The sequence below is a fragment of the Vidua macroura genome, chromosome 15, assembly GCF_024509145.1.
Source record: "Vidua macroura isolate BioBank_ID:100142 chromosome 15, ASM2450914v1, whole genome shotgun sequence".
In the NCBI taxonomy this organism is placed as follows: domain Eukaryota; kingdom Metazoa; phylum Chordata; class Aves; order Passeriformes; family Viduidae; genus Vidua; species Vidua macroura.
Genome location: NC_071585.1, coordinates 17,134,067 through 17,147,211, shown reverse-complemented (window position 1 = coordinate 17,147,211; position 13,145 = coordinate 17,134,067). Strand labels below are relative to the sequence as shown.

Below are 13,145 nucleotides of genomic sequence, written 5' to 3'. Positions count from 1 at the left end.
CCAACAGAAAAGTGTCACCATCACACCGAGACATGGGGGACAAGACGAAGGGGAAGAAGGCCAGGACACGCCCAAATTCCTCCATCTTGTCCCCTTGAACCCCATTCTAAAAACCCCAAAATTCCACTTTTCCACCCTGTGTCAATTCACCTATTACACTTCTCAAACCCTTTTGGCTTGTAATTCCTCACACAGACTTGGCAGCCTCTCCCACGGGCTAAAATCGAAGCCACAGCTGTTTTTGAGTCCTTGCCAAGGTCTCTGAGCCCCCTGCCAGGGTCTGGAGCCAGCCAGGGCAGCCAGAGGGATGTGCTGGACTCCGACAGACGGGGGGTTTGGTTCCTGCCAGGGCAGGGGCTGCAAACCCTGCAGGGCTGAGGTACAGCCACCTCCAACAGATAACTGAAGAGGAGACTCTGGTGGGCAAAGAGGAGAATTCTCCATAAAAACAATAACCCAGGGACCTGGCAGCAGAAAGGAGGAGCAGGTGAGGTGATCTCCCTTGTGCCCTGGAGCAGGTGGAGATGCTCTGTTGAGGGCAGAAAGGTTGAGGAACAGACCATAATACTGTTTTGTATTACAGTATTAATATAATACTGTAATTATATTACATTATAATACTGTAATATAATACATAAATATATTATATATATATATATATAATATAATAATGTAATATATAATATAATACTGTAATATATCAGCAAATATACTGATTTCCTGCCTGGGAAGAGCACGTGGAACAGCAAGCAGTGCTCACATCCAGACAATAAATGGGACCTCCCGCTTCTCCCAGGCGCAGGAAATGCCAGAATCCTGCTGCTTCCTGCCAGGGAGCCACAGCTGCTGCTGCTGCTGCTGGCTTTGGGATGTGCTGGGAGAGCAACTGACACCAGCCAGGCTCCAAAGCTGCTGCCAGAGCCATGGAATGGTTTGGGTTGGAAGGGACCTTAAAGCTCATCCAGTGCCACCCCTGCCATGGGCAGGGACACCTCCCACTGTCCCAGGCTGCTCCAGCCTGGCCTTGGGCACTGCCAGGGATCCAGGGGCAGCCACAGCTGCTCTGGGCACCCTGTGCCAGGGCTTCCCACCCTCACAGGACAGAATTCCTTCCCAATATCCCATCTAAATCTCCTTTCTGGCACTGGGAAGCCATTCCCAGTATCCTGTCGCTGCAGCCTCCTGTAAAGTCTCTCTGCATCTTTCCTGCAGCTCCCTCAGGAAGGTCACAATTGTGTCACCCCGAAGTTCCTCCTGCCCAGGTGAACAATCCCGGCTCTCCCAGCCTTTCCTCCCAGCAGAGCTGCTCCATCCCTCTGCTCATCCTGGAGCTCTCCTTTGAGAGTTCCTTTCCCATCCCTCCCACGCCCATGGTTGCCTTCTCCCCCTCCTCCCCAGATCCCACAGGGGACACCCCCAGTGTTGATCCTGGGTCATGCCCAACATCAAAGCTGAGCTTTAGGGGTAATCCTGGCTTTACCACCCCTCTCCCTCCCCACAGCATTCCAGCCCAGTGGGTGGAGGAGCAGCAGGATCTGATCCTTATTCAGGTCGGTCCATCCTGGAGAAAGCAATAAAACTTCCCCCGAGCTCTCAGGCATTGCCTGCACGAAGCTGGGAGCAATAATTAGCAGGATTTATTTCATTTGAAATGCCCACTGCTCCCAGTCAGGCTGCACAGGCAATTAATACCCCGGAACAGACACGAGATGCTGCTCAGAATTCACGGACAGTATTAATAAGATGATTTATGAGAGAGCCACGTGTGATTTCTGCCCAGAGGAAATGTGAAGGTGCTCATGGCTGTCTTCTCTTCCTGTCGTCTTCTCCCACCTTCTTTCCCACCCCACCACTGGAGGAAAAAAAATACTTCTCCAACAAACCAGAAGCACTTTTCTTTTGAAGGTGTCACTTTTAACAATTATTTTCAGTCCTCTTTAATCTCCTCCAGTGCAGCACAGAGGAAGAACTGAACCAGCTCCAGAATTTCAAACTCCCCCAGGTGTGAGCACAGAGGACAAACTGCCCATGCTAAAAAAAAATCTGCAGCTTGGGCTGATTCTGCCACCCTTAAATCTCTGCCAGTGGTAGGAAGAGGGATCATCTGGGCTGGAGCGACAAAACCATCTTGAAAATATCTTCAAATAGATTGAAGAACTGCAGCATGAGGTGGGGAAGCACTGAACCAGTGGGTGAGGGGTTGAAAAAAGCCTCGTGTGGAGGACTTTTGACAAAAAACAAAATTCTTCTCAACATGGAGCATGGGTTTGGGAAAGGATTACATGTGCAGCACCCAGGAATGAGCTCCAGTGAGCCAGAAATCCCCTCCTGCCCCGTGCCCCTGGCATCTGGCACAGCTGGAAGGATTCCTGCAGCGCTGGCTGGGGTTTTTCCTACATGGATTTTGTGCTCCCTGCGCCAGGACCTGCTTGTGGTGCTGGACAGCCTGGCCTGGGGGCTTCACACCCTGCTGGGATGTGGGGGACAGGAATGGCACAAATCCCGCCAGGGCTGGAGGCTCGTGGAGCTTTGTCTGCCTCACAAACCGGGGAGGAGGCAATGCAAGGGGGAAGGAGCAGCTTCGGGCAGAGCTGAGGTGGATCTTGGTGGCTGTGCCAGGTCCCCTGAGCCCCACAGCCCTCGGGAGCAGCCAGGCCACTGTCACCTCCCAGAGCAGCAGGGAGGACACAGAGCTGTGTCTGGAAGCTTTCTGGGGAATTGCCAAGCCCTGAATTAACCAAGCTGCTGGCTAATTAATATTACAGAGTGCTGCTGTGGTTGGAACATCTGAAGTGCAATGTTTGTAATGTCACTGATGCCTGGTTTTAAATCCCAGGTGATGCAGAGTCCTGTGTGTCCCTTCCCAAAACATCACACAGAGCATTTGAGAGCTTTAATGCCAGTCTGGTTTTTAGGAGCATTTACTGCTCAGGTGATTCTTTCAATCAACATCTAGGAGCTGGAAATACTCAGGTTTTTTGTTTTTTTGGTTTTTTTTTTTAACAGCAAGGACGGGGAAAGATGACAATCAGCCCAACGTTCTAGGGAATTATTTGTCAGGGAACTGGTAAGACGTCGCCAAGATCAGATGTTCTGAAAGAGAGAGCCTGTGCTGAGTTTTGCTGGAATTATCCTTCAGGATGGAGCGTGCAAAGGATGGAGAGTGTTCCCGTGCCCCGGGCTGCGCGCTGGGACGTGGATTTGGGGCAAAACCCGCGCGGTGCGGGTCTGTGCGGGGCCAGCCCGATGGCTCCGGGCTGCACCGCCGGGGGGGTCCCCTAGATGTCCCCATTCCATACGGGATCGCCGGCCGGTTCTGCAGAGGCTTTGAGCTGCGGCCGTGCGGAGGACGCGGTGTCCCGGCGGACCCCGGCCGGGCCGCATCTCCGAACAGACGCGGGGCGGGTTCCCCGGAATTCCCGCTCCTGGAGGTTGAAATCGGCTGTGTCCGTCTGTTTGCCCGGGAGAGGGAGCGGGGGGAGCAGAATCGCGGCTCCGCCGCCAGGGATTAGGGTTCAGGGATTCGGGTTTTCCGTGCGGGGATCGGACACGGCCCCGGGGATGCCGGAGCGGGGGCATCGCTCCTTCCCTGCCCGGCTGGGCCGGGATTTGCGTTCCTTGGCTCGGGATTGGGATCCCCCGGCTGGCTCCGCGGCGGGGCCGAACCGAGCCGGGCTGGGCCGTGGCCCGATGCACCGGGACGGGCAGAGCGGGGCCGGGCTGTGCCCCGGCGGGACCGAGCCGAGCCGGGCCAAGACGACCAAGCAGAGCGTACCCGGGCTGAGCCGTGCCGGTCAGGGCGGACCTTGACCCGGCTGGGCAGTGCCGGGCCGTACCCAGACGGAACCGTGCCGTGCCAGGGCAGAGCTGTGCCCAGGCTGAACCGTGCCTGGGATGAGCCGTGACAGTCTGGGCGGGCCGTGCCCTGTCTGTGCCGTGCCCGGACCGAGCCGGGCCGTGCGGGGCGGTGCCGTGCCCGGACCGAGCTCTGTCTGTGCCCTACCCGGACCGAGCCGGGCCGTGCGGGGCGGTGCCGGCCGGGCAGGCGGAGGGCGCGGGCGGCCAATGGCTCCGTCCCGGGCAGCCCAGCCCAGCCCAGCAGGTGGAGCGGCTCCGGCTCCATGTGCGCGGCTGGAGGCGGCCCCGGTGCCGGTCCCGCCTCGCCGCTCCCCGGGCGCTCAGCGGCTCCGTCCTCCCGGGGCCGGAGCGGGCGGCGGCTCCGCAGCTCCCGGGGCTGCGCTCCGGGATGGCTTTCGCCAATTTCCGCCGCATCCTGCGCCTCTCCGCCTTCGAGAAGCGCCGCTCCAAGGAATACGAGCACGTCCGCCGCGACCTGGACCCCGGCGAGGTGTGGGAGGTGGTGGGCGAGCTGGGAGATGGAGCCTTCGGCAAAGTCTACAAGGTGGGTGCTCGGCGGGCTCCGGGAGCGGCGGCGGAGCCGCGGCCCCGGCTCGGAGCGGCTCCGCTGCCCGGACACGGCGGGGCCGGCTCCGCATCCCGTTAGCCGGGAGGAGCCGGCCGGGCACGGCGGCTGAGCTGGGCTTGGGATCGCAGCGCTCCGGGAAGGGGAAAGGAGGGAGAAAAGCTTCCTGCTTTTTTTTTTCTTTCTTGCCTTTTTTTTTACTTTTTGTTTTAGTTTTGTTTTTTGTCGCCCCGAATCGCCCGTTTTCAGAGCGATGCTTTTGTCCGGAGACCCCGGCGCTGCCTGCCAAGCCCGCCGGTGCAATGAATGGACGGAGGTTTCTTGGAAGTCGGCACTTCCAGGGCTGTCTCCAAGTTTTCTGAGTCTCCGGGGGTGACGGGGGATTTGTATCCCCGCCGTTGTTGCCGGCAGGAAACTTGGGAGGGCCAAGAGGAGCCGGGTCCAGCGCTGTGAATGTTTAACCTCGGGCTTTAGGGACGGGGGTTTCAAGGACCAAAGATTCCCTGGACTTTGCACCCCAAAGCAGCGGCGTTCCCGCTGTCCCGTGTCCTGTCAGGGGCTGAGCCGGGGGGTTCGGGGTGCGGGGGCAGCCCGGGGATCCCGAGGCTCCTGGACACACCTGTGTGACAGGCGCCGCTCGGAATGCGGGTGGGAATTGCCTCTTGGGCAGCTGGGGCTTGATGGCCTCGTTAGATCATCTGAGAAGGTCTTGCCTTTGAAAAAAATGAGAAATAAATAGGCCAGGAAGGGAGGCAGGTGGGTGCAGGTCAGGACAGGGGGATTGGGTGTTTATTTCTCATCTCTTTCACGGTATTTGACAGAAACTCTAAAAAAAACGGAGTGCTAAATACCCACTGAGTGAAACTTTTTAGTGAAGGATCCTATCATCTAATAAAACACAATTCCTAAAAATGATATTTAAATCCCTTCTCCATTTATCCTTCTGAAAGCAGCACCAGTAGAAATTCTGTTGCCATTCTGCTCTGTGAGGTGCATTGGAGACACATTTGTGTGTGGCAACACTCGCTCCTGGATGATTCCTTGCTTTTATTTGCTCAAGTTTCTCAAACAGTGACAGCAACCAGCTAAACAGTGCAAAATAACTTCATTGGCCTCCGAGAGAAAGGAAAACTTAAACAATTATTTAAATGCTTTCTATTTTAAACAAGTATTATGTACCCAAAGTAGGTGACTTAGAGAATAAAGCTACTTTAGAGGGCTGGTTTGGTTTTTCATCTCTGAATGCCTCAGTTCTTAACCCCAGCCTCACCAGAAAACCGTTGTCAGAGTAACTTTATTACTGTAGGTAAAGAATGTCAGCCTGTCAGGCAATAACATCGCATCTCCAGCTCCTTTCATCCCCATTTTGACCCAAATGAGAATGAAAATGTCCCACTGGACACCCTGTGTTTACAACCAGAAGTTCACTCCTTCTGGAACTTGAGTATTCAGGCAAATTTTTGCTTTTGTGGACTTTTAACCCTGTTAGGCAGGGTGAGGTTTAACATCGTGCCAGAAATCAAAGGGTTATTTTATTGTATTTAACAACATTTCACTTCTCCATTGCTTTGATCTCTTCTCCACCTGTTCTCCGTTCCATCTGGCAAAAGGTCATGGCTGGATTTTGAATTCTCATCCAAGAGTTTGTCTGTTCATTTAAGAATCCCAAATTATTTGGGAGTGCTGTGCTATAAATCCTTATTTTAGGACAAGAAATCCTTATTTTATAAGGATTAATAACCCTTATTAATCCTCATTTTAGGATTAATAACCAGAGACACATTTTCCCTTCACCTAAGGTTTTTTTGTTGTCTCCTTTTGTTTTGTTTTTTTTTTTATATCTGGGGTGAGGATGAGTGTAAGGTGGGATGTGAAAGAAGGGGTTTTCCCTCTTGTGCTGCTCAGCTGCCGAAAAAGCAGCTGAATAACCAAAAACTGCAGAATAACCCACCAGAAAAACCAGCAGCTGAATAACCCACCTGTGCTCCAGGAGAAGAGAGGCACCCAAAATCCAGTGAACAACTTGAATCATTCTCTTCACCCTGAAGTCAATTTGATTTGCTCACTGAAGGCATTGCTTGGAGCGAGGCTGAGTGTCTGCAGGGCCCCGGGGGTTTTCAGGATGTTGGAGTGAATTCCTGCCCGTTTTCCGCCCCTTTTCCACGCCCGGAAGCGTGGGGAGGTGACGGAATCCTGTGCCTGCATCCTGCCCCGTGTGCCATCTGTTGTGTCCCCTTGGAAAGGTCTGAGCAGGGCTTTGTTCTCTGGGCACTCAGACCTGGCAGAAGCTGAGGTGTGGAAAGATGGAAAAATGGGCTGGGTTTGGTAGGATTTGCTTTTATGAGGCCGGGTGTGAGCGGGAGGAAGGAGGGCTGGGGGGATTTGGGGTATTCCTGCCCTGTGGAATCCTGTCTGGAGCTGTGTCCTGGCCTCAGCAAAGCTGAACTGGCTTCTCACAGTGTTTCCAAAAGTAGGACAGGCTTCATTTAAATACATATTAATTAAAAAAAGAATGAAATTTATAGTGGAGACTGGATCCTACACAGCAGACCTAAAAAACCTGCGGCCAGCAGCAACTGGGACTGGGATTTCCCTGTTTTTATAGAAAGTCTTTTTGCAGCAGAAGAGGATCTGCCTGCATGAGGAACCAGTTGAACAGAGGGTAATGAAGCTGAAAAGTAGGAGGGGGTGGGGAGGAAATGTTTCTTTCTAGCTCTTATTCTGTGAATGCTGTGCTCTTGGCAAGGCCAGAGGTCCACTGAGGACGTGGGGGCAGCCCACAGGTGACCAAGCTTTGTCACCACCTCATCCAAAGCTCGTGAAATGGATGATCCCAAATCCAGCTGTGGTCGGTGGGTGCCAGCCTGGGAAGGCTCCAGCCCACCCTGCATGGGGGGCTTGTAAAAGTTCCTCACTCAGACCCTTCCCAAGCTGCCTTAGAAGAAAAGCAGAGTTATTTTCCTGGAAAAACACCTAAGATACCACCCATAAACCCAGAGGATCTGTGTTGCCACTTGAGAAAAGAAAAGCAGAGTTATTTTCCTGGAAAACCACCTAAGATACTGCTCATAAACCCAGAGGATCTGTGTTGCCACTTCAGAAAAGAAAAGCAGAGTTATTTTCCTGGAAAACCACCTAAGATACCACCCATAAACCCAGAGGATCTGTGTTGCCACTTCAGAGCTGGCATCGTTTGGAGGGACAAGTGGCAGTGAGCCCTCAGGGAAGATGCTCAGGGTGACACCAGCAGTGCTGGAGCCCCTGCATCACCTCTCAGCCCTGCAAACCGAGCATTCCCCGCTGCAGCCTCGCAGGGAGCTGCGTTAATGCCAGCAGGAAGGGATGCCCGTGTGGGCTGGCAGGGACTCCTGTGGCTGCTGGAGCACGGCCAGAACCTCCTGCCTTTCTCCTGGGGGATTGTTTTGCTGCTCCGTGCCTCTTGTGCAGGGCTATCTGCCCTCCCCAGCGCCTGCTGATGGGGACATTGGCTCCCCGATAAGGCTGGGTGGGGACAGGCTGCCAAAGGGGGTTATTGAAGGAGCTGGGGTTGTTCAGCCTGGAGAAGAGGAGGCTCAGAGGTGACCTCGTTGCTCTCCACAGCTCCCTGAAGGGAGGTGCAGACAGGTGGGGTCGGTCTCTTCCACCAGGCAGCACTGACAGAACAAGAGGACACAGCCTCAGGCTACGTCAGGGAAGGTACAGGTTGGATATTAGGAAAAAATTCTTCACCAGAAGAATAATAAAGTACTGGAATTGTCTTCCCAGGGAGGTGGTGGAATCACCATCTCTGGGTGTGTTTAAAAAAAGACTGGGCATGGCACTTGGTGCTATGGTCTGGTTGAGGTGTCAGGGCATAGGTTGGACTTGATGATCTTAGAGGTCTCTTCCAACCTCATCATTCTGTGATTCTGTGAATCTGGGATTCTGGGATTCTGGGATTCCGTGATTCACTTTAGCCCTTCAAATCGCCTTCACACAGCTCCATCCCGCCGAGCCCCGCGGCCGCAGCGAGTCAGCAGCGCCTCTTTTGTGTCCTTGTTCTCCTTTCTTCCCCAAGACACGCTGAGAAGGGCGAGTTTGGCTTATCTGATGTGCCGTGCTGCTATCGGTGCCGCACATGCTGCGGGCTAGAAACGCGCCTTTCAAACGGGGGCAATGAAAGGCTGATTGTTGGGTGTTGTGCAGCTGCCTGCAGCAGCAGCCGGGCTCTTGTGGGCACCAGAGTGGCCCTGGCACCGCAGACCTCTCTGCTCATCACCCCAGCCTGCACCACTCGTGGTTGGCTCAGGTGATTCAAGCTCAGCCCTTGGTCTGATCCATGGGGGAGCAGGGTTTGGTGGGATTTGGGGAAGGAATTGTTCCCTGGGAGGGTGGGCAGGCCCTGGCACAGGGTGCCCAGAGCAGCTGTGGCTGCCCCTGGATCCCCGGGAGTTTCCAAGGGACACTTGGATGGGGCTTGGATCCACCTGGGATAGTGGAAGGTGTCCCTGCCCATGGCAACAAAATGAGCTTTAATGTCTCTTCCAGCCCAAATTGTTCTGTGATTCTACACTTTAACCTGTAATTCCTGGAAAGGGTGTCAGAGAGAGATGTTAGTCTGCTGAGTTAACTTTGAAAAAGGAAAAGAGAAGGAAAACAAAATCAGGAGAAGTTTGAGCTGATTGGCCACAAAAAATGTAAGATCAAATCGTGGTCTTGTCCTTTAGAACAGCTGAAGGCTTTCCTTAAAATCTTTTCACTTGGGAAAGAGGAATGGGAAGGTTTGACAATGTTAAACCTGGCTGAACTTTAAACTTGATTTTCACTTTCAGCTGATGGAAACGTGGGACGTTCCATCCCTGCCGCAGCCCCGTGCTCTGTGGCTGTCTCTGTGTGACAGGGGACAGGGACAGCTCTCAGTGGCCTAAATATTTGGACCATGACTTCAGTGGCACAGCCCAGATCTTGGCAGTGCCAGTGGGAGCTGTGGGCAGCTGCCTGCAGGGGAGCTCAGATGAGCCTTCCACCCTCAGCACGTGGCAATTGCTGCTGCTCAGAAAAAACTCCTCCCTGCACACCTCACGGTTTTGTAAATGCTTTGTCTCCTGAGAATCCAGTTTCCCTGGAGAAAAGGTTCTTTTTCTTGTCTGTGGGGTGCTGCCTGTAAATGTGGGGCTCTCCTGGCGAGTCTCAGGTCAGCCCCCTGTGGCTGGGTGTCCCCAGGGGCTGTGGGGGTGGCTGTGCTGTGTCCCCATGCGCTGGCACTGCCAGCCTGAATGCAGAGAGAGCAGAGATTCAGCACAGAGAGTGAAGGCACGCTCTGCTCCCTCCCAGGGCACTGTCTGGAGGTGCCACCCCAGGAGTGGGGCTGGAAGGGGCAGCGTGTCCCTGGCACGGGGCAGAGCCATGGCTCTCTTCCTGCTGGAGCTGCATTCTCTGACTTTCCTCCTGGCTGGAGAAAAGCACCTCGGAGCCGCCTCCCAGACTGCTCTTCCCAGGCAGCACGTGGAAACCTTGCTGCCATTTCTCACCTCCCTGTGCTCCCGTCCCTAGGGCTTTATTTGCTCTGCCAGGACCTGTGTGGTGTCTGGGGAGGTGGGAGAGGCACAGAAGGAGGCTGTGCCCAGCAGCTGCTCTTGCTTCTCCTCGGCACCTGGATCTGCTGCTCCTGCCCCGTATTCCTTCTGCAAAGGGCAGTGCCAGCAGTGCTGGGCCAGCCCGGCAGCCCTGGAGATGGGCAAGAGCTGAGTGTTTTATTCCCCTGCCAGGGCCTGGCTGAGCTGATGCTTTCCAGCCCAGGGAGAGAGGGCTGCCAGCCAGCCAGACCTGCCAGTGCCAGCCCAAACCCCTTCCTTGGCTCTGGGGTGTCGCAGCCATTCAGGCCCTGCTCCCACAGCCCTCCGTGGACCAAATTTGTAGCAGGAAGTTGCTAGGAAACCCAGAACTGGCTGAAAGGCTTTTTCCCCTCTATTTTTTAATTTTTTTTTCCAATTCTGTGGCATTGTCTGAATGAAGACAGGGCCAGGAATGCTCACTTGGAGCACGGTGCTCTTCCAGGGACCGGTGATTTGAAGGACCTTTGGTGCTCTCAAGTTTTAGGCTGAAGATGCTGGGTCAACGTGGAACTTCCCTCCCCTCAAACCCTGCCTTGCATGGTTTATTTGCATGAGTCTGGCTGAGCCCAGGCCCAGGAGCTCTGCCTGGTTTCTGTGGCTGGTTCTAACACGGCACCACAGCCCCAAACCCTCTCGCTGTGCCTCTGGCCCTGCGGCTGTTTGGGTGCAAGGTCTGGAAGGTCACGTGGAGCTCTGCTGCTCTGTGGGCTCCTCATCTCTGCCCCCCTTTGCTGGGCCACTGCTGAGCTTTTAAGGCCAGGAGAGGTGTTTGTGCTGTGCTTTGGTCACACTTGGGCTTGGCTACCCAGAAAACAAGGCCGTGGCTGTAGCTGAGCTCTCTGGTGGGGCTGCTTTCCTGCCCTTAGCTCGTATAACCAAAGGAAGGCATTTCTGCTTTTGAATGTGGTTTTTTTTAACGGTTTTTGGGGTGTTTCATAAGCCACTTCCCCTTCCCTCTTGCTGAGATGTTGCCACAGCTGCCAGAGCAGCAGTGCTGGTGCAGTCGTGGGGCTGTGGGACCAGGGCTGTGCTGCTGTGCCCCTGGCCATGTGTCACCAGCTGCTCTGTTTGGTGGCACCAGGGCCTGAATCCAGCGTTTCAAACAAAACCCCAAACAGGATTCATTTGTGGTGGCAAACTGAAGTGGTTCTACGGGGCCTGATAGGCTTGGAAGCCATGGAATGGTTTGGGATGGAAGGGACCTTAAAGCTCACCTCATTCCACCCCCTGCCATGGGGACACCTCCCACTGTCCCAGGCTGCTCCAAGCCCATCCAGCCTGGCCTTGGGCACTGCCAGGGATCCAGGGGCAGCCACAGCTGCTCTGGGCACCCTGTGCCAGGGCCTGCCCACCCTGCCAGCCAGGAATTCCTTCCCAAATCCCATCTATCCCTGCCCTCTGTCAGTGTGAGGCCATTCCCTGTGTCCTGCCACTCCCATTCCTGAGGAACAGTCCCTCTCCATTTCTTTTTTGGAGCCCTTCAGGCACTGGAAGGCCCCAAAGCTTCACTTCTCCAGCTTGACCAGCCCCAGCCTTCTCAGCCTGCCTCCATTCCAGCTCCCACTGATTATTTGACACCACCAGGAGCACTGACTCAAGCCTGGCTACTCTGTGTTTGTTTATTGATGCAGGGAGCTCAGGCCAGGTTCATCAGGAGGCAATTAATCATTTTTAATTGGGAAACGTGTGAGGGGAGCGGTGCCACACAGAGCAGGAGTGGGGTGGGGCAGGCCCAGCTATCACCCCCCAAATGCAGCATCCCTGGGACCTCCAGGCTCCTTCTAACCTGGTGATATCTGAGGCATCAGCTCTCCTGGCATGGGGACAAGGCTGGCAAGGAGGGGAAGAAGAGCTGCCACCAAAAATATGGTGGCATGATAGGCTGTGGAGGATGAGCCCGTGGCCTGGGCAGATACCGGGAGCAAAGGAGCTGAGATGAAGCACTTGGGGAGCTCTCAGTTCTCCTTTTTGGACCAGTGAGAGTTCAGGGAGGGCTTTCCTCTGCCTCACCTAGAAACTGGCCGTCCTGAACCATCCAGCCTTCCGCTAATGTGTTCTTTCAGGGCTTAAAATAGTTCCTGTGTTTGCCTCCCTCGGGATTTCACAATAGCTGCGGGCTGAGTCACAGGCAAAGGCCAAGCAGCCACTCGTGTCACCTGAGCAGGCACCTCTCAGCCCTCAAATCCGAAAACCCAGCAGTGGTTTCCCTCTGTGCCTTCGAGGAGCAGTGCCTCTCATCCCCAATTTCCTGCTATTCCCAGGGCTTTGGCGTGGCAGGGCCAGCACCCACCCAGCTCCAGAGCTCTGCAGGGAGCTCCTGGCCCTTGTTTCCTGCTTGGCTCCTGGCGTGGCTCCCTGCAAGTGGTTTACTGAGTAACTTTTATGTGACGTCTGTGGAATGCACATTCCAGCCCTGTCCCTGCGCTGACCTGTCACCGTTGACTTGCTCAGGGGCTGCTGGTGGCCACGAGGGGGTTTTGGGGTTTAAATGACTCTAGTGAACCCCGCTGGAGTTCAGCAGCACCTCCTGGGCACCATGCTGGCAGCTGTCTGCTCGGATTTGTTTTGTTTTGTTTTGTTTTGGTGCTAATTAGCACCCCAAGGACAAATTATCCGTGGGATTGAAACGTCCAGGAGTGGAGGAGCTAAAAGATGGAACTGGCACCCAACAGTTTGTTGGGGTTTCACAGTCTGGGAGGCTGCTGGGATGTGGCTGTAGCCTGGTGTCAGGGCTGGGGGGCGAGCAGAGGGAGAGGAAGGGGCAGAAGCTCCTTGGAATGACAAAGCTTGCACGGTGCCCAGGGTGACTTGCTGGGCTCACTTCAGGATTGCCCGTGCCAAGCACCGGGCATCTCCCTCTGGTTTGTGTGGTAGGAACAGGGCAGCTGGAATTTGGGCTCAGAGGGGCCATGGACACCTCAGGGAGGGATGAACTGTCCAGCCTGTACCAGTGTTGGTCCTCCCAAAGCTGCTGTGTGGGGTAGCCAGTGTCTTCTCTGCACGACAGGGGAGATCATTATCCAAAGCCTCCTGCTCACCCCATGATGTCAGGTCTCCTTCCCACTTCAGCTTCTTCTGCCATCCTGAGGGTCAGTTTGGTGCCTTCTGGGCAGTGCCCTCGGTGGCAT

The 13,145-nt window shown here is 54.9% G+C and overlaps 1 protein-coding gene across 1 annotated transcript in view; it reads left to right on the top strand.

Annotated features, from left to right (window-relative positions):
* The first annotated feature begins 4,165 nt into the window (after positions 1 to 4,165).
* STK10 (serine/threonine kinase 10) overlaps positions 4,166 to 13,145 on the top strand; it is a 46,109-nt gene continuing 37,129 nt past the window's right edge. Inside the window, exon 1 of the mRNA XM_053991288.1 lies at positions 4,166 to 4,402. Within this exon, the coding sequence (XP_053847263.1) occupies positions 4,247 to 4,402 (156 nt within the window). The 5' untranslated portion in view covers positions 4,166 to 4,246. The remainder of the gene's footprint in view (positions 4,403 to 13,145) is intronic.